General features: G+C 47.6%; 1 protein-coding gene across 1 annotated transcript in view; it reads left to right on the top strand.

The window, feature by feature from the left end:
• The window catches only part of opn5 (opsin 5), a 124,925-nt gene extending 99,954 nt beyond the window's left edge, over positions 1–24,971 (top strand). The window contains exons 3-6 of the mRNA XM_085998204.1: positions 4,668–4,835; positions 4,930–5,264; positions 17,306–17,553; positions 24,908–24,971. Coding sequence (XP_085854330.1) covers positions 4,668–4,835; positions 4,930–5,264; positions 17,306–17,553; positions 24,908–24,971 — 815 coding nt within the window. The remainder of the gene's footprint in view (positions 1–4,667; positions 4,836–4,929; positions 5,265–17,305; positions 17,554–24,907) is intronic.
• The last annotated feature ends 512 nt before the right edge of the window (positions 24,972–25,483 follow it).

Below are 25,483 nucleotides of genomic sequence, written 5' to 3'. Positions count from 1 at the left end.
GTGAGTCAAAATGGGAAATCAACCAGGTATATAGATTGATTTGAGATGCCTTTTAATTTGTTTTTCTTATTTTTTCAATGGCCTATTACCGGTTCTTATTCTTTTCTTTAAACTTATTCATTGATAGCAATGTAGAGTAATTGCACAATTTTTCTGCTTTGCCCCAGAAACATCACTGAAGATGTTAGCTTATCTCAAAGCACTGTGACTGCAGAGACCATTCTCACTGATTACTTTAAGTCTGCTCAAAAGTTAATGTGTAATTATTAGGAGAACCAATTTATGTTTAGCACAGGGTTTTCTATAGTGAACCGACAAATAGCAAACATGTTGAACATTCAGCATGTTCTCTAATGCCCATATGGCTCCATAAGAATTATTCATCCACTGGGCAAAACAATTTAGCCTGTGGTATAATTATTCCATTCTACTCTCAAATCATTGATTACTGATGCTACCTTTGTGAAATGCAATTTAATTTAACACTTTTCCCTTCTTCATATCTGATGTCTTTTTCTCTTCTCTTGTCAATATTATGTTGGGGGTATAAAAAAGTAAGTTACAGTAAAGAAAAAAAGTTAGCAGATCAAACCACAAACAGAAAATGCTGCAAACCCTCAGCATCTGTGGAGAAAAGTAGACCAGTTAACATTTCGGGTGTGGAGCCATCCTCACAGTGCGGTCAAAAGTCCCACCCCACAAGGCGTTTAGCATTGAATGCACCGTAGAGGTAAATCTGGGATTCAATCTTTTATAATTTTAAACCACTTCTTTCAACAAAAAATTGTTTGTCTAGCTCCCTCTTAAGTTTAGTGATATCATAGGCAAAATTTTCCGCTTTGGTTGAAAGCTGACATAAAGCCGTTGGGCTAGATTTTCGGGGAACCCTCAGGTGGGGTTTCAGGCGTGTGGGGGGGGTGAAATCATGACTTTGGGGGTCCCGACACCATCCCGCCCAAAACCCCGCCCCACATAAGTTTCAGGGGCGGCGGGTACCTACCCTGCACTGGGACCCGCCGAAACCAGGCGGGAAGGGATTAGTGCCAATTAACTGCCTGTTAACAGCAGTTTTTAGCCTAATCCCCATTTTGAGGGGTTTCGTGTGGGTTTCCCAACGGCTCCAAACCACGCCAGGTTAGAGCAGCGGGCCATCGGGTTGAATGAGTTGGAGGGGTCGCGATGTCGGCGCTCAGGTGAGTGATGGGTGCATGAGTGTAAAGGTAAGTGTGTTTGGTGTGTCTAAAGTGTGTAAAGAACTTTTACTTACCTTTACTTACCTTGGTGTGGAGATGCCAGTGTTGGACTGGGGTGGACAAATGTAAGAAATCACACAACACCAGGTTATAGTCCAACAGCATTATTTGAAATCACAAGCTTTCGGAGCGCTGCTCCTTCGTCAGGTGAAGTGGAGAGATGCATAAAAACAGCAACCGAAGAAGAAAGAGTCAAATTGGACCCCTCTGGAGGGTCACTGCCCTAAGCTTGACATGTATGCTCAAGCTGTCAGGAGATGCATCAACGCCAGATTCATCAGCCGCACTCACAAGACAGTCCAGAATGTCACCCGAGCACAACGCAATGCCATCCACGCTCTCAAGACCAACCGCAACATCGTCATCAAACCAGCAGACAAAGGAGGAGCCATCGTCATACAGAACAGAACGGACTATTGCAAAGAAGCATCCCGACAACTGGCCAACCAGGAACACCACAGACAGTTACCCGCAGATCCGACCAAAGAACACACCCGCCAACTCAACACACTGATCAAGACCTTCGATCCAGACCTTCAAAGCATCCTACATGCTCTCATCCCACGTACTCCCCGCATGTGAGACTTCTACTGCCTCCCAAAGATACACAAAGCCAACACACCCGGACGTCCTATCGTATCAGGCAACGGAACCCTGTGTGAGAACCTCTCTGGATACGTCGAGGGCATCCTGAAACCCATCGTACAGGGAACCCCCAGCTTCTGTCGTGACACTACAGACTTCTTACAGAAACTCAGCACCCACGGATCAGTCAAACCAGGAACACTCCTCGCCACGATGGATGTCTCGGTACTCTACACCAGTATCCCCCACGATGACGGCATCGCTGCGACAGCCTCAGTACTCAACACCAACAACAGCCAATCTCCAGACGCCATCCTACAACTCATCCGCTTCATCCTTGACCACAATGTCTTTACCTTCGACAACCAGTTCTTTACCCAAACACACGGAACAGCCATGGGGACCAAATTCGCATCCCAATACGCAAACATCTTCATGCACAAGTTCGAGCAAGACTTCTTCACTGCACAGGATCTCCAACCAACGCTATACACCAGATACATCGACGACATTTTCTTCCTATGGACCTACGGCGAAGAATCACTGAAAAGACTACACAATAACATCAACAAGTTCCATCCCACCATCAAACTCACCATGGGCTACTCCTCAGAATCGGTTTCATTCTTGGACACACGAATCTCCATCAAAGATGGACACCTCAGCACTTCACTCTACCGCAAGCCCACGGACAACCTCATGATGCTCCACTTCTCCAGCTTCCACCCTAACCACGTTAAACAAGCCATCCCCTATGGACAAGCCCTGCGAATACACAGGATCTGCTCAGACGAGGAGGAACGTGATGGACACCTACAGACGCTGAAAGACGCCCTCGTAAGAACGGGATATGACGCTCGACTCGTCGATCGACAGTTCCGACGGGCCACAGCGAAAAATCGCACAGACCTCCTCAGAAGACAAACACGGGACACAACCAATAGAGTACCCTTCGTCGTCTAGTACTTCCCCGGTGCGGAGAAACTACGCAATGTTCTTCGCAGCCTTCAACATGTCATCGATGATGACGAACACCTCGCTAAGACCATCCCCACGCCTCCACTACTCGCCTTCAAACAGCCGCCTAACCTCAAACAGACCATCGTTCGCAGCAAATTACCCAGCTTTCAGGAGAACAGCGACCACGACACCACACAACCCTGCCACAGCAACCTCTGCAACACATGCCAGATCATCAACACAGATACCATCATCACACGTGAGGACATCACCCACCAGGTACATGGTACATACTCATGTGACTCGGCCAACGTTGTCTACCTCATACGTTGCAGGAAAGGATGCCCTGGAGCATGGTACATCGGTGAGACCATGCAGACACTGCGACAACGGATGAACGGACACCGCGCAACAATTGCCAGGCAGGAGTGTTCCCTCCCAGTCGGGGAACACTTCAGCAGTCAAGGACATTCAGCCTCCGATCTTCGGGTAAGCATTCTCCAAGGCAGCCTTCGAGACACACGACAACACAAAATCATCGAGCAGAAACTGATAGCCAATTTCCGCACCCATGAGGACGGCCTGAACCGGGATCTTGGGTTCATGTCACGCTACATGTAACCCCACCTGATGTAGGGTCATCCAGACTCGAGTCGTCGTTGGCTTGTCCTCTCCACACAGATGCGGCCGGACCTGCTGTGATTTCCAGCAAAAAAAAATATTTTTTGTCTGTTTTTTTGTTTTTCATACAGACCCCAGCATCTGCAACATTTGACCCCCTGTGACCCCACCTCATTGCTCTTTGATGTAATGTTTTCCTGACTGACCTGTTTGGACACCATTTATACCTTTGATTGCTGTGATTATCTCTCTGCCGAGGTGTGATAAATGGCAGTTAGAAAGACTACCTGTAAACATCTGACATTGTTCTCTGACTATATAAGCTGTGTTTTTATGCATCTCTCCACTTCACCTGACGAAGGAGCAGCGCTCCGAAAGCTTGTGATTTCAAATAAAGCTGTTGGACTATAACCTGGTGTTGTGTGATTTATTACTTACCTTAACAGCCTTTCTTCCTGTAGCCGTCGGGAGCGCAGCACTCAGCCGGAACTGAAAGCTGAACGGCTGCGATCTGTCAAAAGTGACAGCCTTCAGCTATTAGTGCTGCTGAGATTTCTAAATGAGTCTGCGCAGAAGGACTCATCTTAGAAATCAGACTGTCAGTGTTTGACAGCTTCAAACAGCTGTAAAACATTGATATTTCATCTGTCAGAAATCTTGACAGATGAAATTGCAGTCTGTGACGTCACCTGTTGCCGGGTGGCCCTTAATTGGCCTGCTGAGCCCGCTGGGCGGGCTCAACAAGGTCAATCAAGGGAAAATCGCGCGGATTGGCCAGACGTCGAAGTAGGCGGGTCAGAAACCTGAAAGGGGAAGTCCCGCCTTCTTTCCGACAGGTTCGACAAAATCGACCCCATTGAGTGGGTTTTGTATCTGCCTGACCTCTCTGTCACTGATCCCAGTATATTTCCCAGCGCAAGTCTTGTTTGGATAATTTTGGTGGGCTCCAGGAGAGATTCCCACCTGCACTAGCAAGGAAAATGGCCGATGGTGGCCTTGGTTGCCTACAGCAGTAGAGTGGGGCTGACTGCCAATTTGGGAAGAAAATTAATGAAATTGCTGAAATGTTTTCTTTATAAAGGATTTTTTTTTCGGTCTATTTTTTCAAGACTTTGAAAGGAGCATTTCAGAATTTAAAAGGTTTTAATTTAGGGCCTTATTTACTTTGCTGTCCGTTATGACAGTAAATAAGTCATATGTATCATATCCTTATTTACTACATATTAATCATACATGTATGTTTTTCAGTTGGAGGAAAACCCTTCCTGACCTCTTGTTTTGCTCATCGGTGGGTCTTTGGTTGGGTTGGCTGCCGCTGGCATGGATGGTCTGGATTTTTCTTTGGATGTGGGAGTCTAATTACAATAATTTTTGTAAGTCTGGACAGATACCTAAAAATTTGCCATTTAAGATATGGTAAGTAACACGTAAGTTTAGATTTGTGCAAATACAGTAGTTCAGCCACCAGCTTTTACAATAACTATTGTGAATTATTTTAATACTTTTGCAGGCATTTGGCTTCAAAAGTGCTATACCTTCATAGGTTTGGGTTTCGTCTGGCTTTATGCCGCATCTTCGGCTACTATTCCCCTAGTTGGATGGGGAGACTATGCTCCTGAGCCTTTTGGTACATCGTGCACTCTGAACTGGTGGCTTGCACAGGTCTCTGTGGGTGGACAGGTCTTCATTCTGAGCATACTATTCTTTTGCCTTGTGCTTCCAACAGCCATAATAGTATTTTCCTATGTAAAAATCATAGCCAAAGTAAAATCATCTACCAAAGAAGTTGCACAACTCGATTCAAGAATTCAAAGTAACCATTTACTGGAAATAAAACTTACAAAGGTAACTAGTATTTTGTTTATTTATCTAGCGTCCGTGTTTCAATTAAAATGTCAAATATGCAATGAAAACAAAAAAGTACACTAATATAGGAATGTCAGAGTGGCACTTTTCCACAATGTAATTGGGCTGGCAATTCTAGCCAATGAAAATTGTACAACACTTCTTAAAATCAAAACGTTTTTGCTTCCCCAGCGGCAATGAATCACAACCCTGCACAGCCTGCTTCTACCTCCTCCCCAAGATCCACAAACAGGACTGCCCTGGTAGACCCATCCTTTCAGCCTCTTCTTGCCCCACCGAACTTATCTCTTCCTATCTCGACTCTATTTTTTCTCCCCTTGTCCAGTCTCTTCCCACCTACATCCGCGACTCTTCCAACGCCCTCCGCCACTTTAACAGTTTCCAGTTTCCCAGCCCCAACCGCCTCCTTTTCACTATGGACATACAATCCTTCTACACCGCCATCCCCCTCCAGGATGGCCTGAGGGTGCTCCGCTTCTTCCTTGAACAGAGACCCGACCAGTCCCCATCCACCACCACCCTCCTCCGCCTGGCTGAACTTGTTCTCACTTTGAACAACTTCTCCTTTGACTCCACTCATTTCCTCCAAATCAAAGGTGTTGCTATGGGTACCCGCATGGGCCCTAGATATGCCTGCCTTTTCATGGGTGTTATGTTCTTTAATAACTAGTCATTTTTATTAAGAACAGCTAGCTTTTGCTAGACACTTTATTGAGCACATGTGGACTAGGTACAGTATCTGTAGAGGCCTCCATCTTGACTGCTGCCTTGTGGGTAGCCTAGTGCATCGTGGGTAGCCCACTCTTACATACATACAGCACCACCTAGTGTACCATTCCAGAATGACAGGTTACTGATCATTACATCCCCCTTTGAGGTTAAACAAAATCAGTATCAATCCATATCAATCAATAACAACATAAACATCTTCAACAGTCAATACATTTTCAATGTAGTTTTCTTTGTACTCAAAGATTAAGTCTATCAGGCTTTATTACTTCACGTGTGGATCTTCTCAGCACAGGTAAGTCTGATGTGTTTTCATGAGAGCCTGTATGTGTGTTTGTGTTAGATTGTTCTGGTGGTGAGTGACAAGATTCAGTTGCGGCATTGTCATCGATTTGCTCGCTGATAGTCTCTTGTGTTTTTAGGAGGGAATGGCGGTTCCTCCTGAGAATCTGTCCTTCCTCAGTTCTAACAGTGTATGACCTTGGTCCTACTTCCCCAAGAACTGTAGCTTTCCTGTTCCATGCATCTGGATCCTCAATCCTGACAACATCACCCCTTGTCAATGGTTTCAGAGTTTTGGATGACTTGTCATAGTATGATTTCTGTTTCAGCTTTAACAGTTGAAGTCTCTGTCTCAGTTCCTTACTCTGCTTTTCTTTTGCACAGCAGGGTAGCGTGGTATGCAACTTGCGACCCATTAGGAGTTCAGCAGGTGAAGAACCAGAGTCTAAAGGTGAGGCTCGGTAGCTCAGCAGGGCGAGATAAGGATCAGACTTGCTTTCTGTCGCTTTCTTCAGTAGCTGCTTGAGAACTTGAACACCTTTCTCTGCCTTACCATTCGACTGAGCATACAAAGGACTGGATGTGATGTGTTGAAAGTCATAATGTGCTGCAAACTGTTGCCACTCCTTACAGTTGAAGCACGGACCATTATCGCTAATGGCAATCCTGGGAATTCCATGTCTGGTGAAGATGGATTTCATATGCATTATCACGCTGCTTGCTGTGGTGCTTGAGAGCAGCGCCATCTCAGGATTGTTAGAATAGTAGTCAATCACTATTAGATAGTCTTTACCATTTAAATGAAAAAGGTCCATACCAACCTTTTGCCATGGTGCTGTTGGTATGTCAGCTACTATCATTGGTTCCTTTGCTTGTTTGTTTTGGTGTTTCTGACATGTCTCACATTTGCCTATCATGTTCTCAATGTCCTTATTTATGCCAGGCCAATAAACAGTGTCTCTTGCTCTCCTTTTGCATTTTTCAATTCCGAGGTGTCCCTCATGAATCCTTTTGAGCATGTCTTGATGTAGAGCCTGTGGAATGACTATTCTGTTCTGTTTTAGTAATAGTCCACTTGCGACACTCAATTCTGACCTTATGTGAAAATATTTTGGACAGGAACCTTTTGGCCAACCATGATGAATGTTCTCTATTACTGTTTGTAATACTGTGGCCTAGAAATTCAGTCTGGCCACTTTTGGGGCGGTAAAGTCGGGCGGTCGCTAAAGTTAGCGCCCACCGGAAAGTGTAGGCCACTTCACCGAAATTCAGTAGATTTGGCCAAGAGTTTGGGCGATGGCTGAAACTGGCGTTGCACTGCTATCTTCAGGCGCTAAGCCGACGATGCGGACTGATAACGCCGAGGCCGGGCGCAGCGCAGGTGCGGTCATGTTTTGATTGACAGCAGACACCCTGACGCCGGCCAGCTCTTAAAGGGGGAAGGGTCGACTTTGACTGCTGCCACGCCCTGCATAGTGGAGCCCTGCAGCTAGGCCTCAACACTGCTGGTGGACCCAAATAGCGCCTGAAGCCATGGAGAAGGCCCGTGAACGAGCGCAGCGCTTCTCCCAGCATGCTTTGAGGGTGCTGGTTAATGGTGTGGAAAAGAAAAGAGAGATCTTGTGCCCGGACAGTGGCAAGAAGGCTCCCAGGAGGCAGCACAGGAGAGCCTGGAAGAAAATCGCCCACAGGGTGTCATCCACCAGCGATGTCCCCAGGAGTGCGGACCAATGCCGCAAGAAGTACAACGACCTCACTCGGATGGTGAAGGTGAGTACCCTTTCCAGTGTCCTCCTCATCCTTGCATGTGCACCTCACATTATGGGCAAAGGGACCTCAAAGGCCTAATGGCCAGCCCTCCTCCCGCAGCTATGGCACTGGCATGATCATCAATAGCACTTTCTGCACTTAACACACTGACCAAGCTGTTCGACCATGGGAGGCAGTGCACACAGCAACAGGGCACCACACTGGCCAAGCTATTCGACCATGGGAGGCAGTGCACACAGCAACAGGGCACCAAACTGGCCAAGCTATTCGACCATGGGAGGCAGTGCACACAGCAACAGGGCACCACACTGGCCAAGCTATTCGACCATGGGAGGCAGTGCACACAGCAACAGGGCACCACACTGGCCAAGCTATTCGACCATGGGAGGCAGTGCACACAGCAACAGGGCACCACACTGTACTTAGAGGCTGTCCTTTCTCTTGCAGGCCAAGCTGGCGCAGAATTTGAGGAGCCAGCCTGCCACCGGGGGAGGCCGTCTCCAGTACCAGGCGCTCAGTGAGCTGGAGGAGAGCGTGGCTCGACTCATGCGTGGCCGGGTGACTGGCCCTGTTGCCATTGGAGATGCGGACCCTGTACTGGGACCCACTGGTAAGGACATGACCGGTTGGACCTCTCTCGTTGCCCTTGCGCTTCAGATCTACATCCTTTCCCACTGTCCGACCAATGCGCCTAATGCCACCACCCATGCCTCCCTCGCTGACGCCCTGTCCTCACTCTAAAGCTACTCTTGTGCCTTCCTGCTTTCAGCTGGTGAGGAGGAGGTGGTCCCTGAAGCTCAGAGTGCCAGGCCCTTGGAGGAGGAGGACGACGAGGACCAGGAGGAAGGCGGCACATCGGGGGAACCCTCATCCGCGCCAGGGGATGGCAATGGAGGGGAGACGTCTGGCCTGGAGGAGAGGCAGGGGGAAGTGTTGCAGGGGGGTGTAGCTCCTGGGCCCAGTGGGGTCGAGGCACGCGGGAAGGGTCGGGCAGCACGGCGGCCTTCTCCCCAGAGGGGGGAAGTGTTGCAGGGGAGGGCAGTTCCTGGGCCCAGTGGGGTCGAGGCACGCGGGAAGGGTCGGGCAGCTCGGCGGCCTTCTCCCCAGAGGGAGAGTCCGCCCTCCAGTCCGGAGACGGTCCTCGCCCAGGAGGTGCGCCTCCTTGATGAGATGTCCGCGGCGTCGGAGCGGCGCCACAAGGAGTTCATGGGGGTTGTGGGACAGTTGCCTCAGGCCATTGAGTCCCTGGCTCATAGTGTGGTCGCTTTCGGGGAATCACAGGCCAGGGGGGTCGAGCAACTCGCGGCAGCACACGACAGGGGTGTCCAGCAACTCGCGGCAGCGCAGGACAGGGGTGTCCAGCAACTCGCGGCAGCGCAGGACGCGAGTCGCGAGTCCATGAGTGGTGCCGTCCAGACACTGGCAGATCTGATGCGGGCACATACCAGGGCAGTTCGGGCACTCACTTCTGCCACACTCGCTGTGGCATGGAGGCATCGCCAGGGCACCCGCCGCCCTGCTGCAGCACAGCGGTCTGGCCTCCACCAGATTGCTGCGCTTGCTGCACTGCCAGCCCGGCCGAGTGCCAGTGTCTCTGGTGAACAGCGCGCGCCTGGCATCAGCCAGCTTGCCCCCATTGGTGCAGCCGACACTGCCACTCCCCCAGCCAAGGTGCGACGAGCTGCTGCTGAGACTGATGCTGGCCAGCCACAGCTGCAGCAGTCAGCAGCCGGCCCCTCCCGGGCCGGGCCTCGTCTAGGCCGACCCCCAAGGGCATCTGCCGTCACGCATTGTGGCCCTCATGAGCCTTCCCCCAGCCTTGCCACACCCACAGGGCCCAGGTTGAGGCGGAGCAGCAGGTCGGGCAGGGGCCGGAGAAGCCTGCATAAGGACTCGCCCTCTTGGCACACCCAGTAGAGTGTGGTGATAGCGTTTTTTTTTATATGGGGGTGTTTGTGTTCTGCGGGGACTTATTTTGGTAAGGCCGAAGATGAAGGCATTTTTTGTTTTTATGGGGGTGTTTGTGTTGTGGAGAGGGGGGCTTATTTTTGTAAGGCCGATGATGAAGGCCAATTGGATGGGCAAGTTTTGTTATTCCTCCCCAGGTTGTGGGAGTGACAGATGTTTTTGACTGTTTTTTGGGGGTCTCGTCTGTTTTTCTGTTTCATGTGGGAAGGGCCCTGAGTTTGTAAAATAAAGCTTTTTATTTATTCAGCATGTCCAGGTGTCATGTTTCAAGTGGTTGTTGCGTTAACCGGCTGAGGGCTTGCGGAGCGGCTGCATTCAGGTGCGTTCATTGCCACAGGCCATTCCCTGACGGGGCCGAGAAGTGTCGTTCAATAAGCCGCCGGCGGACGGCCCTTGGACCTTGTGGCTCCCTCCTGGGCTGGTACTCCTCCTCCTCCTCCTCCTCCTCCTCATGGTCCTCCTGCTCGTCCTCCTGAGGTGGTGGTGCAACGTCAGGTGGCAGTGCCTGAGTCCTGCGGATAGCCAGGTTGTGCAGCATGCAGCACACGACGACGAACTGGGAGACTCTATCCGGCGAATACTGTAGAGATCCGCCCGAACAATCCAGGCAGCGGAACCGTTGCTTGAGGACGCCAATCGTTTGCTCTATGATGTTCATTGTGGCTTGATGGCTTTCGTTGTATGCCTCCTCCGCTGGGGTCCTGGGCGCGCGGAGCGGGGTCATGAGCCATGTACACAAAGGGTAGCCCTTGTCCCCAATAAGCCATCCCCTTGGTGGAGGCTGTGCCTCGAACAGGTCAGCCACAGTAGTCTGGCGCAGGATAAATGCATCGTGGCTGCTTCCTGGAAAGCGGGCATTGACAGCTAGGATGCGCTGCCTGTGGTCACACACCAGCTGTACATTGAGGGAATGGTAGCCCTTCCGGTTGCGGTAATCCTCGGCATTGTCGATAGGTGCCCGCATAGCCACATGCGTGCAGTCAATGACGCCCTGCACCATGGGGAAGTCCGCGATCCTGCCAAATCCGACTGCACGCTGCTCCTGCCTCTCTAGGGTCATGGGGAAGGAGATGAATTGGTGTCTCCTCGCGAAAAGTGCATCGGTGACCTGCCGGGTGCAGCGATGCGCGGCGAACTGGGAGATGTTCGCTATGTCCCCAGCAGCGGCTTGGAAGGAGCCGCTTGCATAAGAGTTCAGAGCCACCGTGACCTTCACTTCCACCGAGAGAGACGTCCTGCACATCAGCTGTGGACGCAGATCTCTGTGAAGCAGCTGGCAGATCTCTGCAACCACCTCCCTTCTGAAGTGCAGCCTCTTAACACAATGCGCCGCAGTCATGGTGAGATAGGACACCTGCTGCCGGTATTGCCTGAGTGGGTAAGGCCTACGTTGCCGACGCCTGATGGCCCCTCTGCGTCTAGGCATGGCTGGCCCTCTCACACAGAGTCTGCGAGCCCTTCGCACATAATGCTGCAACTGAGGGTTGGAACCCCATACAGCCCCCATAATAAACTTGCAAACAGTGAAATCACAATGATTCAAATGTCAAAGCTCTGGCCAGAAGCCAAAAATACCTCTCCTATGTTGTCCCAAATCAGTAAGCTCTGTTCCTTGGTCTCTGTCCAGAAATCCAAAGCAGTAAAGTAATTGCAGCAAAATGGCTGGGCTTTATAGATCAGTGTAAGTGCCCTTTAATTAGCGCTCCCCGAGGCCCACAGGGCCTCTGTTGCGTTCCACTTCACAGTTCTTAACAGCGCCACGCCCACATTGGGCGGGCGCCACTGAATTTCCCGTTTGGGGCGCACAAACAGCGTTGAATGACGAAATGACGTCATAAGCTGCGCGCGCAGCTGAGCAGGCGCAAACACTTTGCGCCGGCGCTAAATGTCTACTGAATTTGGGCGTAGGCGCAGATCGGCCTGCGCCCGGGCGCTAAGTGCCTAGCGCTGGAAATATACCCCTCTTATGGCGTTAACGGCTGGCGAACGCAACTGAATTTCTAGGCCTGTATCTTTTACTGTTTCTTCTGCTATTTGCTTTGATTTTGTGTCTGACACGGGCAGCGCAGCAGTGACCATACTCACATGAACATCTACGTCTTCTTCAGTAGAGCTCACATGACTCATTGTGGGTGCTTGGGATAGTGCATCTGCTAACACTATGTATTTGCCTGGTGTGTAGATCAGTTCAAATTCATATCTTTGCAGCTTCATCATGAGTCGTTGAATCCTTGGAGACATCTCATTCAGGTTCTTTTTTATGATGGCAACCAATGGGTTTTGGTCTGTCTCAACTGTGAAGGTGGGAAGTCCATATATGTAGCCATGGAACTTTTCTGCTCCAACTACCAAGCCTAGACATTCCTTTTCAATCTGGGTGTATCGACACTCAGTATCAGTCATAGACCTGGAGGCATAGGCAACAGGCTTCCAATCTTCACCCTCTGCTTGTAGCAAGACCGCACCTAGGCCATCTTTTGATGCATCCGTTGACACTTTGATTCTTTTTGTTGGGTCACAGAAGGTGAGTACAGGTGTGGTTGTCAGCACTGTTTTGAGGTTTATCCACTCTTGTTCATGTCTTTCTGTCCATGCGAACTCATTTGTTTTACATAGCAGCTCTCGCAGACAGGCAGCCTTGGCTGACAAGTTAGGAATGAACTTTCCAATGAAGTTTATCATCCCCATGATGCGTAGCACTCCTTTTTTGTCAGTGGGTCGGGGCATTTTGAGTATGGCGTTTACTTTTTCCATATCTGGCTCTATTCCTTTACCAGATAGATTATCTCCTAGGAAAGTGACTTCCTGGACACAAAAGTGACACTTGGCTTTGTTGAGCTTCAGTCCATTCCGGCGTATGCTCTGTAGCACTTTAGTCAGTCTCTCATTGTGTTCTTTCAGTGTGGAGCCCCAGATGATGATGTCATCAACATAGACCCGAACTCCTTCCAGACCTTCAGTTATGTGTTCCATCGCTCTATGAAAGATTTCAGATGCAGATATTATCCCGAAAGGCATTCTGAGGAAACAATACCTGCCAAATGGTGTGTTGAAGGTACAGTATTTGGTGCTCTCTTCATCCAGTTTTAGTTGCCAAAATCCTTGTGAGGCATCGAGCTTTGTAAAGTATCTGGCACCTGACATTTCACTGGTGATTTCTTCTCGCTTGGGAATCTGGTAGTGTTCAAGTTTTATGTTTGCATTTAAGTCCTTTGGATCCATGCATATTCTTAGATCATTGTTCTTTTTCTTTACCCATACCATGGAGTTAACCCAGTCTGTTGGTTCTTCGACTTTCCTGATGACTCCTAGTGTGGTCATTCTGTCCAGTTCATTCTTGAGCCGGTCACGCAGGGGTGCTGGAACTCTTCGTGGAGCATGTACCACTGGCTGAGCATCCTCCTTTAGCTGGATCTTGTAAGTGAATGGTAGAACTCCAAATCCTTTGAACAAATCCTGGAAATTATTCACTACAGAATCCACCGAGTCATCTGGTCTGCTTATGGCACAGTTTATACGGTAGACTCTCTTGACCAGTTCTTAGTCCTCACAAGCTTTGTCACCCAGTAGTGAATCAAGTCCTTCAGCCACAACAGAAAACATGAGATGGTGCACTTTGTCTTTGACTGTCACTTTAAGTCTGCATACACCTAAGCGATCTATTTTCTGTCCATTATAGTCCTTCAGTAGTACTGACTTTTTCTGTATTTTGGGCTTTTCTTTCATATTGTTAATGTCACTCATACTGATTAAGTTTGCTTTTGCCCCAGTGTCTAGTTTCAATGTAACTAATGCTCCATTTACCTGCAGTGGGATCATCCATTTGTCCTCTTTTACTGCATTAACTTTATGTTCAGCATTGTTAATTCCTGAGGGCTGCACATTTTCTGTATCCTTTTTGATATTGTCACATGACACCATTCCTACAAAACATGTCTCACTTAAATCAGTGTCCTCAATCACATTACCTCGTTGCCCTTTCTTTGTTTTTACTTTTGAAAAGCATTGTTTGGCAAAGTGATTCTTTCCATTACACTTTGTGCACATTTTTCCAAACGCTGGGCATTGTCTTAACTGGTGTTTGTAACCACAGCGTTTACAATTAAAAATTCCTTCCTCCAATTGTTTTTCACTTCTGTTCTGCCCATGTTTCTTCCCCTTGTAAGACACAGCACCGACAGCAGCACTTACTGCAATTGCATCATCATTGATTTCACTGAAAGTCTTGGCATGCTTTTGAGCTAGCTCGCTAGCTTGGCATATTTTCACAGCAATTTCCAATGTTAGTTCGGTTTCTCTCAACAGACGTTCCCTGACTTTTTTATCATGAATACCAAACACAATCTGGTCATGAATCCTGGATGCTTTTAGCTCAGAGAAATTACATGTCTGTGCTTTCAGTTTCAGATCAGTCAAAAAGCTATCAAAAGTCTCATTTTGCTGCTGTGTCCGAGAACGGAAGATGTACCTCTCATAGGTTTCATTCTTTTTGGGAGAACAATGTGCATCAAACTTCTTTAGCACAACGTCTAATTTTTCTCTGTTCTCCTCTGGATTAAATACAAATGTATTAAATACCTCTATCACCTGTGAGCCTGCAACCGTGAGCAGCAATGCTATTTTCCTTGCATCTGGCTTCGTACCGTACCCGGTGGCAGCAAGGTAGAGTTCGAATTGTTGTTTAAAAGTCTGCCAATTGTAGTCGAGATTTCCTGTGAGTTTCAAATGCTCTGGTGGCTTCAAATTCTCCATGTCGCATTGCACAATATTCAGCAGATCTTACCAATCCTGGTACCATGTTATGTTCTTTAATATCTAGTCGTTTTTAGTAAGAACAGCTAGCTTTTGCTAGACACTTTATTGAGCACATGTGGACTAGGTACAGTATCTGTAGAGGCCTCCATCTTGACTGCTGCCTTGTGGGTAGCCTAGTGCATCGTGGGTATCCCACTCTTATATACATACAGCACCACCTAGTGTACCATTCCAGAATGACAGGTTACTGATCATTATAGTGGGATATGTGGAACACTCTTTGTTCCAGTCCTACTCGGGTCCCCTCCCTCACTTCTTTTTCCGATACATTGATGACTATCGATGCCGTCTCCTGTTCCCGCCCTGAACTAGAAAATTTCATTCACTTTGCTTCCAATATCCACCCTTCCCTCACCTTCACATGGTCCAGCTCCGACTCTTCCCTTCCCTTCCTCGAGTTCTCCATCTCCATCTCTGGGGCTAGGTTATTGACAAACATTCACTACAAGCCCACTGACTCCCACAGCTACCTGGACTACACTTCCTCCCACCCCGCCTCCAGTAAGGACTCTATTCCATTCTCCCAGTTTCTCCGTCTCTGCCGCATCTGCTCTGACGATGCCACCTTCCATACCAGTGCTTCCAACGTGTCTTCCTTTTTCCTCAACCGAGGATTCCCCTCTACTGTGGTTGACACGGCCCTCGACCATGTCCGTTCTATCTCCCGCACTTCTGCCCTCACCCCTGCCCTTCCCTCCCGGAACCATGATAGAGTTCTCCTTGTCCTCACCTTTTACCCCACCAGCCTTCACATTCAACGGATCATCCTCCGCCATTTCCGCCACCTCCAGCGTGATCCCACCACCAAACGCATCTTCTCTTCACTTCCCCTTTCAGCATTCCGTAGGGACCGCTCCCTCCGCGACACCCTGGTCCACTCCTTTACCACCCCCAGCACCCCTTCCCCTTCACCCGGCACCTTCCCGTGCAAGCGCAGGAGATGCAACACATGCCCTTATACCTCCCCCCTTCCCACTGTCCAGGGCCCCAATCACCCCTTCTAGGTGAAACAGCGATTTACTTGTACTTCTTGCAATTTAGTATACTGTATTCGCTGCTCACGATGTGGTCTCCTCTACATTGGGGAGACCAAACACAGATTGGGTGACCGCTTTGCGGAACACCTCCGTTCAGTCCATAAGGGGGACCCCGAGCTCCCGGTGGCCTGTCACTTTAATTCACCGCTCTATTCCCACTCAGACCTCACCGTCCTCGGCCTCTTGCATTGTTCCACGGAAGCTCAGCGTAAGCATATATTTTTTTTTTCTTCCCTCCCACATGGCAGCTGTCCTTCATTCTGCCAGCGCAATTCACACCTCATCTAGAGCCATCCTTTGTTCCTTAACCTGTCCCATTACCACCTCCTCTTGCCTTGAATATCTCTTAATGTCTCTCAATGTCTCTTAATCTCCCCTGCTTTCTATCCTATCACTGACCTTCCCTTTTGTTCTTTCATCCCCTCCCCCTTTTCCCAGCCCCTAAACTCGCTTTCCATTTCCTGCTTCTTTCCAGTCATCGACCTGAAATGTTAACTCTGTTTCTCTCTCCACGGATGCTGCCTGACCTGCTGAGTTTTTCCAGCGTTTTCTGTTGTTATTAAGTACAATCATATTGATACTCCCTCCCTGAAGCACAGCTGAAAACAGAAGTAACATCATATAATGTACCAACTGTTTTTAGATATTTAGAAATCTTATTTCGGGTTAATATATGGAGAAAGATCATATTAGTGAAAATGTTTTCTTGTTTAGTGAAATACATGTGATTGTGGTTTTAGTAGGGTTGAGCCACTCCAGGTTAAACACACTGATCCACCAAAATCTATTTTTTTTCCAGTCACACTAACCCAATTAAAGCACACCATAGTTCCAATACTTAGTGGTTAGGATTTCATATCAACATGTCTGTTATTAATATTGAACAGCAAGGTTTCATTTGCCAAGGACCAAATTCCAGATTTCAGCAATTCCGATGATGCCCTGCTACCAGGCATTATATTGAGCCGCCTTCCCTGATCAGTTTTCCGCATTTCATTAAATCTCATAATGAAAATGTATAAGGACCAACCCTACCCTCCCACATGTCCAGCAACACTTGCAGGAATTGCATGACAGAAAATCGCAGGTCCACTGTTCATGCCTTCATCTATTGCATGATGCATGTCTGCAATTTGCTGCATTCACAGCCTGGTGGAAGAATGGGAATGCTGAATCAGCCCTTTAAATTCGGAATGGGATGAGGCAATCTAAATGCTTTCGGGCAAAATTTGTTACACCAGGATTCAAAGCCAGGTATTTAGCTGTGAACTTGCTGTTCTGGTCTATCTCAGTGTCAGCTAGTTTCAACCTCAAACAGTGTTCTGATATTATTTCCCATTAAATATTAAAATCTTATTTACTTAGTATAGTGTACAGCTGTGACTGTTAATAAACATGTTTTTCTTTATTCCACACTAGGTGACGATGTTAATATGTGCAGCATTCTTGATTGCTTGGATTCCATACGCTGTTGTTTCAGCCTGGTCAGCCTTTGGTACTCCTGACTCCGTGCCAGTTAAAGCTTCTTTAGTACCAACCTTGTTTACAAAGTCTGCATCAATGTATAATCCTATCATATATCAGGTCGTTGATCGTAGATTTGGCTTTGCAAAGATTTGTGGCTGCTTCAGATCATCACATCCAAAGTCATCACACCAGAATTCTCGGTAAATATCTCATTGAGAGAACGATGTTTGGGCTTATTGGACCAGATTTTGCTGGAGTGGGGCATCTGGCTGCGTACCCTGTTAGTGAGAATTGTTCATGTATGTTTAGGTTTTAAATGGCGTGGCGAGGGCAACAGGGCATCTGAAACCTTGGGGAACAACAGGACAAACATTGTATCTCCTTAATCAATGAGATTAAACGATTGAGAAATAAACAGAGGAAGGACTGAGAAAGAGGGTGAATTAGAGTGGGTGAATTCAATGTTAAATCAGGTGCAGAAAGAGAAATAAAGGCTGGAATTTTTACCTTGGAGTTGGGTCGGGTGCGTACGGACCATGTAGTGGGTCGGGAACGCGATGTTCTGAGCAGCGCGTTGTTCAGAGCGACTTTTACTTAATGGCCCCAATTGAAAGACTCATACGCGCTTCCCGACCCTATTAAATGGTGCGGGTCTGATGACGCCATCAATGACTCGTTTCCAGCGCCGATATTTAAAGCAGCCTTGCACTCAACTCATTTGAAGGTTGCTAGAGGAGGGTGGAACCTGACAAAGGCCTGAGTACTCGTATAAAGTTGCAAGGATGGATAGCCAAAGGCAGAAGGCTGCACCACATTTTTGAGACTCATCCCTGCACACTCTGGTGGAGGCAGTCAGAGCACGCAGAGAGGCCCTCTTCCCTGCTGATAGGTGAAGGAGACCTACCCCAGAGACCAAAAGACCCTGGCTGGATATAGCAGAGGAGGTTAGCAGCAGAGTTATGGTGAGGAGGACGTGGACCCAGGACAGGAAAAGATTCAATGATCTCATGAGGTTAGGAAAGGTGAGTGCAATGCCACACTCACCTTCATCCTGATGTGCCTGTCAACACATCCCCATCCCTCTGCCTTCCCAAGCCTCCTCCTGCACATCATTCCTCACACCAACATACCTTGCATGTCCACCCATCCCTCTCTCTCTATGTACATACTCATATCCCCATCTGACTAACCACCCCTGACACTCACCCTCATCCTAATGCAATCGTAGCAAGCAACACCACAGAAGGAGGCCATTTGGCAATGTCACGCCACTCCCTCATAGTCACCCCCTACAAATGTAGCCCATCCATTCCTTACACTCATTCCATCACTCTCACTCAAAGTTCTCTTCTTTCCCTCCTTGCAGGAGAAGAGAGCCCAGAACAATAGGGAGAAGCAGACAGCCGGAGGTGGCCCTCCAATCTTTGCACAACTAACAGCAGCAGAGGAGGGGGCTCTGGAGATCCCAGGAGTTGGAGAGATACTGGCGGTGGGAGACAGAGAGAGGGGGACATCCCAGCAACCTGGTGACAGAATCGCATCTCATAAAGCCACATGGCATACAGCAGTCACTCATATGGTGACTGATGGTCAGCAGCCAGTGAAATGTCATCATGTGCATAATGGTAATGTTACCCATTCTTATTATAACGCTTCTAATTTATCTCTACTCTCCCACAGATCCATCAACTGTTCTCCCACTCCCCCACTGTCCAGCCGCAGGAGGAAGACGATTGCTCAGAGGAGCCTCCAGCCTCTGAGGGTGCACTGTCAGCAGTTTCAAGCGCACCCAGCACCAGCGCAGATGGGTCCTTTGCTCCATAGAGTGGAGTTGTCACCTGGTTTCTCACAATTCACAAGTGAGCAAGAGCAGGTGGTGTTGACAGGGACAGCAGTGGAGACTCCTCGCCAGAGTGTGCAGGAAGCTCCAAACTCTGCTCAGCTGCATGCAGATGCTGAGCCTCGGGGGGTCATCGAGAAAGAAGGTGATCTTGGAGGGGCAGCAACAATTGCGCGAGGCTCTGGCATCTTTTGTAGCCGTGATGTCTGCAAATGTTCAGAGAATGGAGGAGTCCGTCTCCAACACGAGCACCACCACTATGTTGCAGGTGATGGCGATGATGTGCTGTTCCATGAAAAGGATGGCCATCTGTATGGAGCAGCAAATGCGCCACTCACGTGAGCACATGCTAACTGTGGACAACAGATGGCAGACACTCATCCTTCTCTCAAGGAGCGATATAAACGTAGACTTGGATGTTCATCATCCCACTGCTGTGCTGCAAGGTGCTTCCCAGCTCCTTGCTAGCAGGGAAGTGCGGGTGGCCCATGAGAGGGATGATGGTGAGAGGGGACATGGAAGTGGAAGCTCTTCTCAAAGCACTCTCAATTCTCCTTCGCTGCCTCCCCCTCAGTCAGAGCCCCACATGCTTCCTTGGATCCCAATGGCCGAGTCTGCCCCTGCACAGTTGTAGGAGGAGCAGACTTTGGCGGGGCCACCAGAGGCTCCAAAACCCAGAGGACGTCCGCCAAGAGTGTCTAACAAGTCGCCGCAGGGAGGTGGGCAGCCTGCCTCTACTTCTGCTGAAGTCACAGGGGTTGCACCTTGTAGAAGCACTCGCAAACAAAAAATGACACAAAAGTAGATGCACAAGGGTATGCACATCGGTGTATCAAAAATGTTACTGCTAAGTTTCAGTTATTTTGATGATACACACAAATGTTTTTCTTTGCAACACTTTCAGGTTTTGTCCATTTTTGCCTCAAACCTTGGAAGTGGCTTTGTCACGTGAAGTGAATGGTGAGCCATTACTTCACCTCGAACACTGGAGCTTTGGGTGAGAGGAATGGCTTGGTCATTGTAGGGGTGCTTTATGATGTTGTTGGGGGGGGATGTGTGTGTGTGTGTGCACGGGGGGGGGGTACTTAGTACAGCATGTGGCAGCCACGTGGCTACATTGGAGCAAGTTAAGTAAATCTGACCATGCTGAGGCCATCCCAGGCCTCCCCCACAGGAATGAGCAACACTGCTGGTGCCATCTCCACCTCAGATTCCTCCTCCTCATCTTCCACCTGCTCCTCCTCCTCTGAAGAGGCTGTGTGCTGTGTGCCTTGTTCTTCCTGCAGCTCCAGTCCTCTCTGCTGTGCTATGTTGTGCAGCGAGCAGCAGACAACGATGATTCTGGAGACCTTGGCTGGTGTGTACTGAAGGGCTCCTCCAGATCTGTCAAGGCATCTGAAGCGCATCTTCTGTATGCCTATTGCTTGCTCTATAACATATCTGGTGGAGATGTGGCTCTCATTATAATGCTCCTGGGCCTCAGTACTTGGTGTCCTCAAGGGTGTCATGAGCCATGTCTTCAGTGGATAGCCCTTGTCTCGAAGCAGCCAGCCAGTAAGTCTGTTTGGAGGTACAAAGAGCTGAGGGAGGGTAGACTGGCATGGAACGAAAGTGTCATGACAGCTGCCAGGGAATCTGGCACACACATGCATGATGATCTTTTTATGGTCACAGATGAGCTGCACATTGAGGGAGTGGAAGCCTTTGTGGTTCACAAGCACTCCTGGGTGATGATGGGTTGCCTTGATGGCCAAATGTGTGCAGTCGATGACGCCCTGCACCTGTGAAAAGCCAGCCAGAGCCGCAAAGCCAAGAGCCCGCTCAATAACACTGGCCTTATCAGTGGCAAAGTTGATATAATTGGCTGACTTGTGAAACATAGCCTGTGTGATGCATCTTTGGGCAGCCGACTGTGAGATGCCGCGAATGTCTGCTGCAAATCCCTGGAAGGAGCCTGAGGCGAAGAAGTTGAGGACGGTGGTGACTTTGACAGCCACTGGTAAGGCGTGTCCACCAGGACCTCTGGGCAGCAGGTCTTGCTCCAGTAATGTGCAAATGTCTGCAATGACCTGGCGCGATAGTGTGAGCCTCCTGAAGCACTGCTGCTCAGTCATGTTGAGGAAGCTCATCCTCTGCCTGTATACCATGGGTTGGAGGTATTGTCTCCAGCATGGTGCAGCCCTGTGCTGACCCCCTCTCTCCTGTGCAGAATCAGGCCGTTGAGGAGAAGGCTGCTGTTGTGTTTGCTGCTGCTGCTGGTGTGGCTGGTGTTGTTGGTGGTGGGGCTCATCTTGGTCCAATTGTGAGGACCAAGGTGAGACAGTAAAAGTGGCACCCATGCTGATGTAGTCGATGGCAAGTAAAGTGGAAATCAGAGGGCTAATCCCTCAGTGTTGTGATAATGAGTAACAATGTGGTGAGAGTGGCTTCCGAGGTTTCAAAAATGACCTGCAGACACCCAAATCTCTGGACAAAATGGAATGAGCAAGAACATTTCCATGAGGCAAGTAATGAGGTGTAATTTTGGAGTATTTATGTGTTTTCTCCAGCTGTCAATGAATGAACTCGCCAATGGCCAGTGAGCTTCTGCCTCCCCTTCACATGTGAGGTACCCGACCTCCGTGAAACCCGTGCTCCTGGAGTTAAATTCAAAAGCTGGCATTAAAATCACTCTTAAGGATCTCTCAACAAGCACTTAATGATTTCAATGAGGCCACCTGCTTCTGCCGATCGGGTCCATGTCGCACCTTCAAAGCCGCCCAAGTTAAATGCACGAGGCGGCGGGATGACGCCACGCTCCCTATTTTCAGGATTTTTACTGCTGACTCGCCCCCAAACCTGCACCATCAACAACGGGAAATTTCTGGCCAAAGAGAGGGGAGAAAGATTGGATTAAGGGAAAGAAAAAAAGAGACAGAAAGGAAAAGTAAGAAAAAAATTACACTTTAAAGTTTGACATTTTAAAAATCTCCTAAAACAATTGATAACCTAAAGGAATGAGACTCCACACTCATAATTGTTCACTTTTTGGGCCAGAGAGGTTGATTGGCAGTCATTAACACTTATCATGTCGTTATAAGGGTACTTATGTTGTTAATACAAGACTTAACTTTCTGTGGCGAGTTTAATGGGCAATTAATGTGCAAATTATGCAAATTCAGAAAAAGTACAGGGAGGTTAAGAGCAATATGCCGTTTTCACAGAGCTAATGGCAGAGCAGTACAAATCGGCCACCAACTGGTAGCAATTCGGAATTCATGGGGTGTCTCTTCCTTAGCTTAAGTTGCTGGTCGATTTGCACATTAATAATGGTGTGTCATTCACACGCCATTATTTTTCAGCAAAATCTGGGCCATTAGTTTTGAATCATATGAATGTCAAAGTTAAAAAGTATTGCAAAGATATAAATTAGTATTCCTAAAAGACAAATATTATCCCCTTTTGTGATGTCTTAAAACAATATAAATGTTTCATAAGTAAAGAATTAGGAACATCTTTTAGTGAATGTGGTACGATTGCTTTTTGACCCAATGGGGTACTTTTTAGTCTTTACCACTTAGGTGTTAAACATCACCTGGAGTGGAGCACAGAAAGGAATATCTAGCTGGCAGAATTGCACACTGGTAATATTGAAATTTATGGAAGGAAAGTCCGGTGGGTCGTATAATGAGTGTGCAAACCTCCCCAGCAGATTTCTCTTACGCCGCTCAGTCCAGGCAATGTTTAGTGGTCAGTTGGTAAAGATAAGAATCTATCCCAATGTGTTAGGGATAGAATTTTGGATCATTTATCTCTTGGTCTAGTTCTTATTAGTGATCAGAATAATATCCACAATATAGAGTGGCTTTTGAAAATTAATTAGCGCTGCTGCAAAACTTTGTTTTGTATTATAGTTGATCTCCTATGTGTGGGAGTAATATATTTACACTTCTGATATTGGCTCATTTAATCTTCTGTGGGTAATATTTTTGTGTCTTTTTAATTAGCTCTTTATATCTTCATGTGGAAGGATAATATTTTTGTATTCTTTATATTTACTTTTTGGGCTTGCTTGTCTTCTGTGATCTTGGCCAAAATGGGGTTGGTTAGTGGCGGAGATGAAGCAAAAACTGGTAGTAAGGCCTACTGCAGCTTCAACGCCCTGACTTGGATTTCCCTCCCCTACATTCACTGGGTCCACCACTGTTTGCTCCTTCCTATACTGACACATGTAAGTAGCGACGAGAGGGTGGGCCCGGGGCGTCAGTGGATTTTCTAGCTGCCTATCCCAGTTACCACCATTTTGGAACCGCCATGTAGAAGGCAGTGGTAGGCCCCGGGAAGTGGCAGTAATGATCCTGAGGTCTCCTAATGGAGGGAGAGAAGCAATCCAGTGACACTTACCGTCCTGTGTAGGTTTGGTCTTTGCTGAGCTCTATTAGGCTGCTGATTCCCTGATCTTCTGGTTCTATTCTTCCCTTTGAAATACCGGACCACCTCTTCTGGCATTCCCGCCTCAATACCACTGGAAATTTGCAGCTGGGAACTGGCAATCTCCCTCTTGGTGGTGGGAATCGTATCAGAAGCCTACTGTGCATCTTCAGTGGTCCTCAGTCCAGGGAAATGGGTCAGGGCAGGGTTGTCTTATTATTTTACATCAACCAGTTCAGATTATATTAGCATTTACACTACCAACCTCCTATCAGGATCCGCAGAAGCTACTGTTTGAATGAATTAACCCTTTCTTGCCAATTATCAAAGAAGGCAGACAACAAGGTTATGAACTAACAATTGTTTATTAATCTTAGTTAGCAGCACCTAAACTTTAATATTGAGCATGAAAATCATTAGTAGATAGGGTTAATTGATGAAATAATTAAGAGGTTACAAAGGTAGTTAAATTCTGTTACAGTAATTCAGCATTAACTGCTAGCAGATTATAAACTTACAGTTGAAATCAGTGTCTGAGATTACATAAATTGGTGAGATTAATTTAGAATTAGACTCCTTAGATTACTGACAAGTCAACAGCATTAAATAGCTAGTCTATTGATTATCTTAAAGTATATCTGATTGTAGTTAGCAACATCTTTAGAGCTTATATGACCTTGTCCTTATGAGCTGGTGTGGACGAACTGGTTGCCTCTCCTTCTTCTGGGAGGATGGTGTTAGCCCTCTGAGAAGTGATGAACCTCTGTCTGTAGAGCTGCCATCCATTCCTTCTGGATTCTTTGTTCTTGAATAAATTCATCTTCTATGTTGATAGCTGTATTTGGACTAGCTGTTTTAAATTTCACCACCTTTGGTCTCGAGGGAAACATGTACATCTAAGTGACACTTAAATCTGTCTGGTATAGCCGTACAATCTTAACTTTTGTAAACTTTCTCGGTCAGAGATACACTTTCTGACTTTACACAGACACCCTTCTACAGATACCAGACAAAGAACTGTTGTAAAGACTACTAATAAAAACTAGAACTAAACTAAGGACTGAAGACTAAAGAGAACTGAAAACAGAGCACTTTAGTGTCAAAAACGCTACCTTATCCTTAATTTCTAAATAAACTTTCTCAATTCTGTTGACCAATCTGAGTGACACATACATCAGAAGAGTTTAGCCCTTCTGGTGTCAATTACCTTGCATAGCCCTGTTAGTATTCCTGATCACCTTAAAGTCAATGAAGCACTGGCACCTAGCCATGCCAAGTCACTCGATTACTCCTTAGTTTTGCAGGTCTTTGCCAACAAAGGAACCCACACAGGTCCAGATAAGACAGGATATCTTTATATCCCCTTAACATAGCATCTGTGGTCCTGATGACTTGATTTCTGTCACTGGTAAGGAATGTTTTCTTTGTGCAAGGCTTCATGATTTAATTAGCATGAGCCTTTCCTTTTCTAGTATTCAGCCTGACTACTGACTCAATTTTGCAGATACATTTAAGGCAATTCATAAGTAATTTCTCCTACAATCACCCTCTCCTCATGACACCAGACCCACTCTCAACCCCTTTTTCCATGTTAACTATCACCACATCTTTAACCCCACTTTCCTCTCCAAAGTCCTTGACCATGTTGTTACCTCCTATTTCCATGCCCATCTGTGCTGTGACCCCCTGTTTGAATCTTTGTAATCAGGGTTCTGCTCCTCCCACAGAACTGAACCAGCCCCAATCAAAATCACAAATGCTTTGAAATGGTAATCAAAGTCACAAATGGCATTCTCTGTGGCTGTGACCATAGTGCATTATCCTTTTTCAACCTCTCTGCAGCCTTTGACATGGTTGACCACAGCATCTTCTTCCAATGC

This window comes from Somniosus microcephalus, chromosome 9 (assembly GCF_052327205.1).
Source record: "Somniosus microcephalus isolate GS21.2 chromosome 9, FLI_Smic_1.0, whole genome shotgun sequence".
NCBI classification, from domain to species: Eukaryota; Metazoa; Chordata; class Chondrichthyes; order Squaliformes; family Somniosidae; genus Somniosus; species Somniosus microcephalus.
This window is presented reverse-complemented; position numbering and strand designations above follow the sequence as displayed.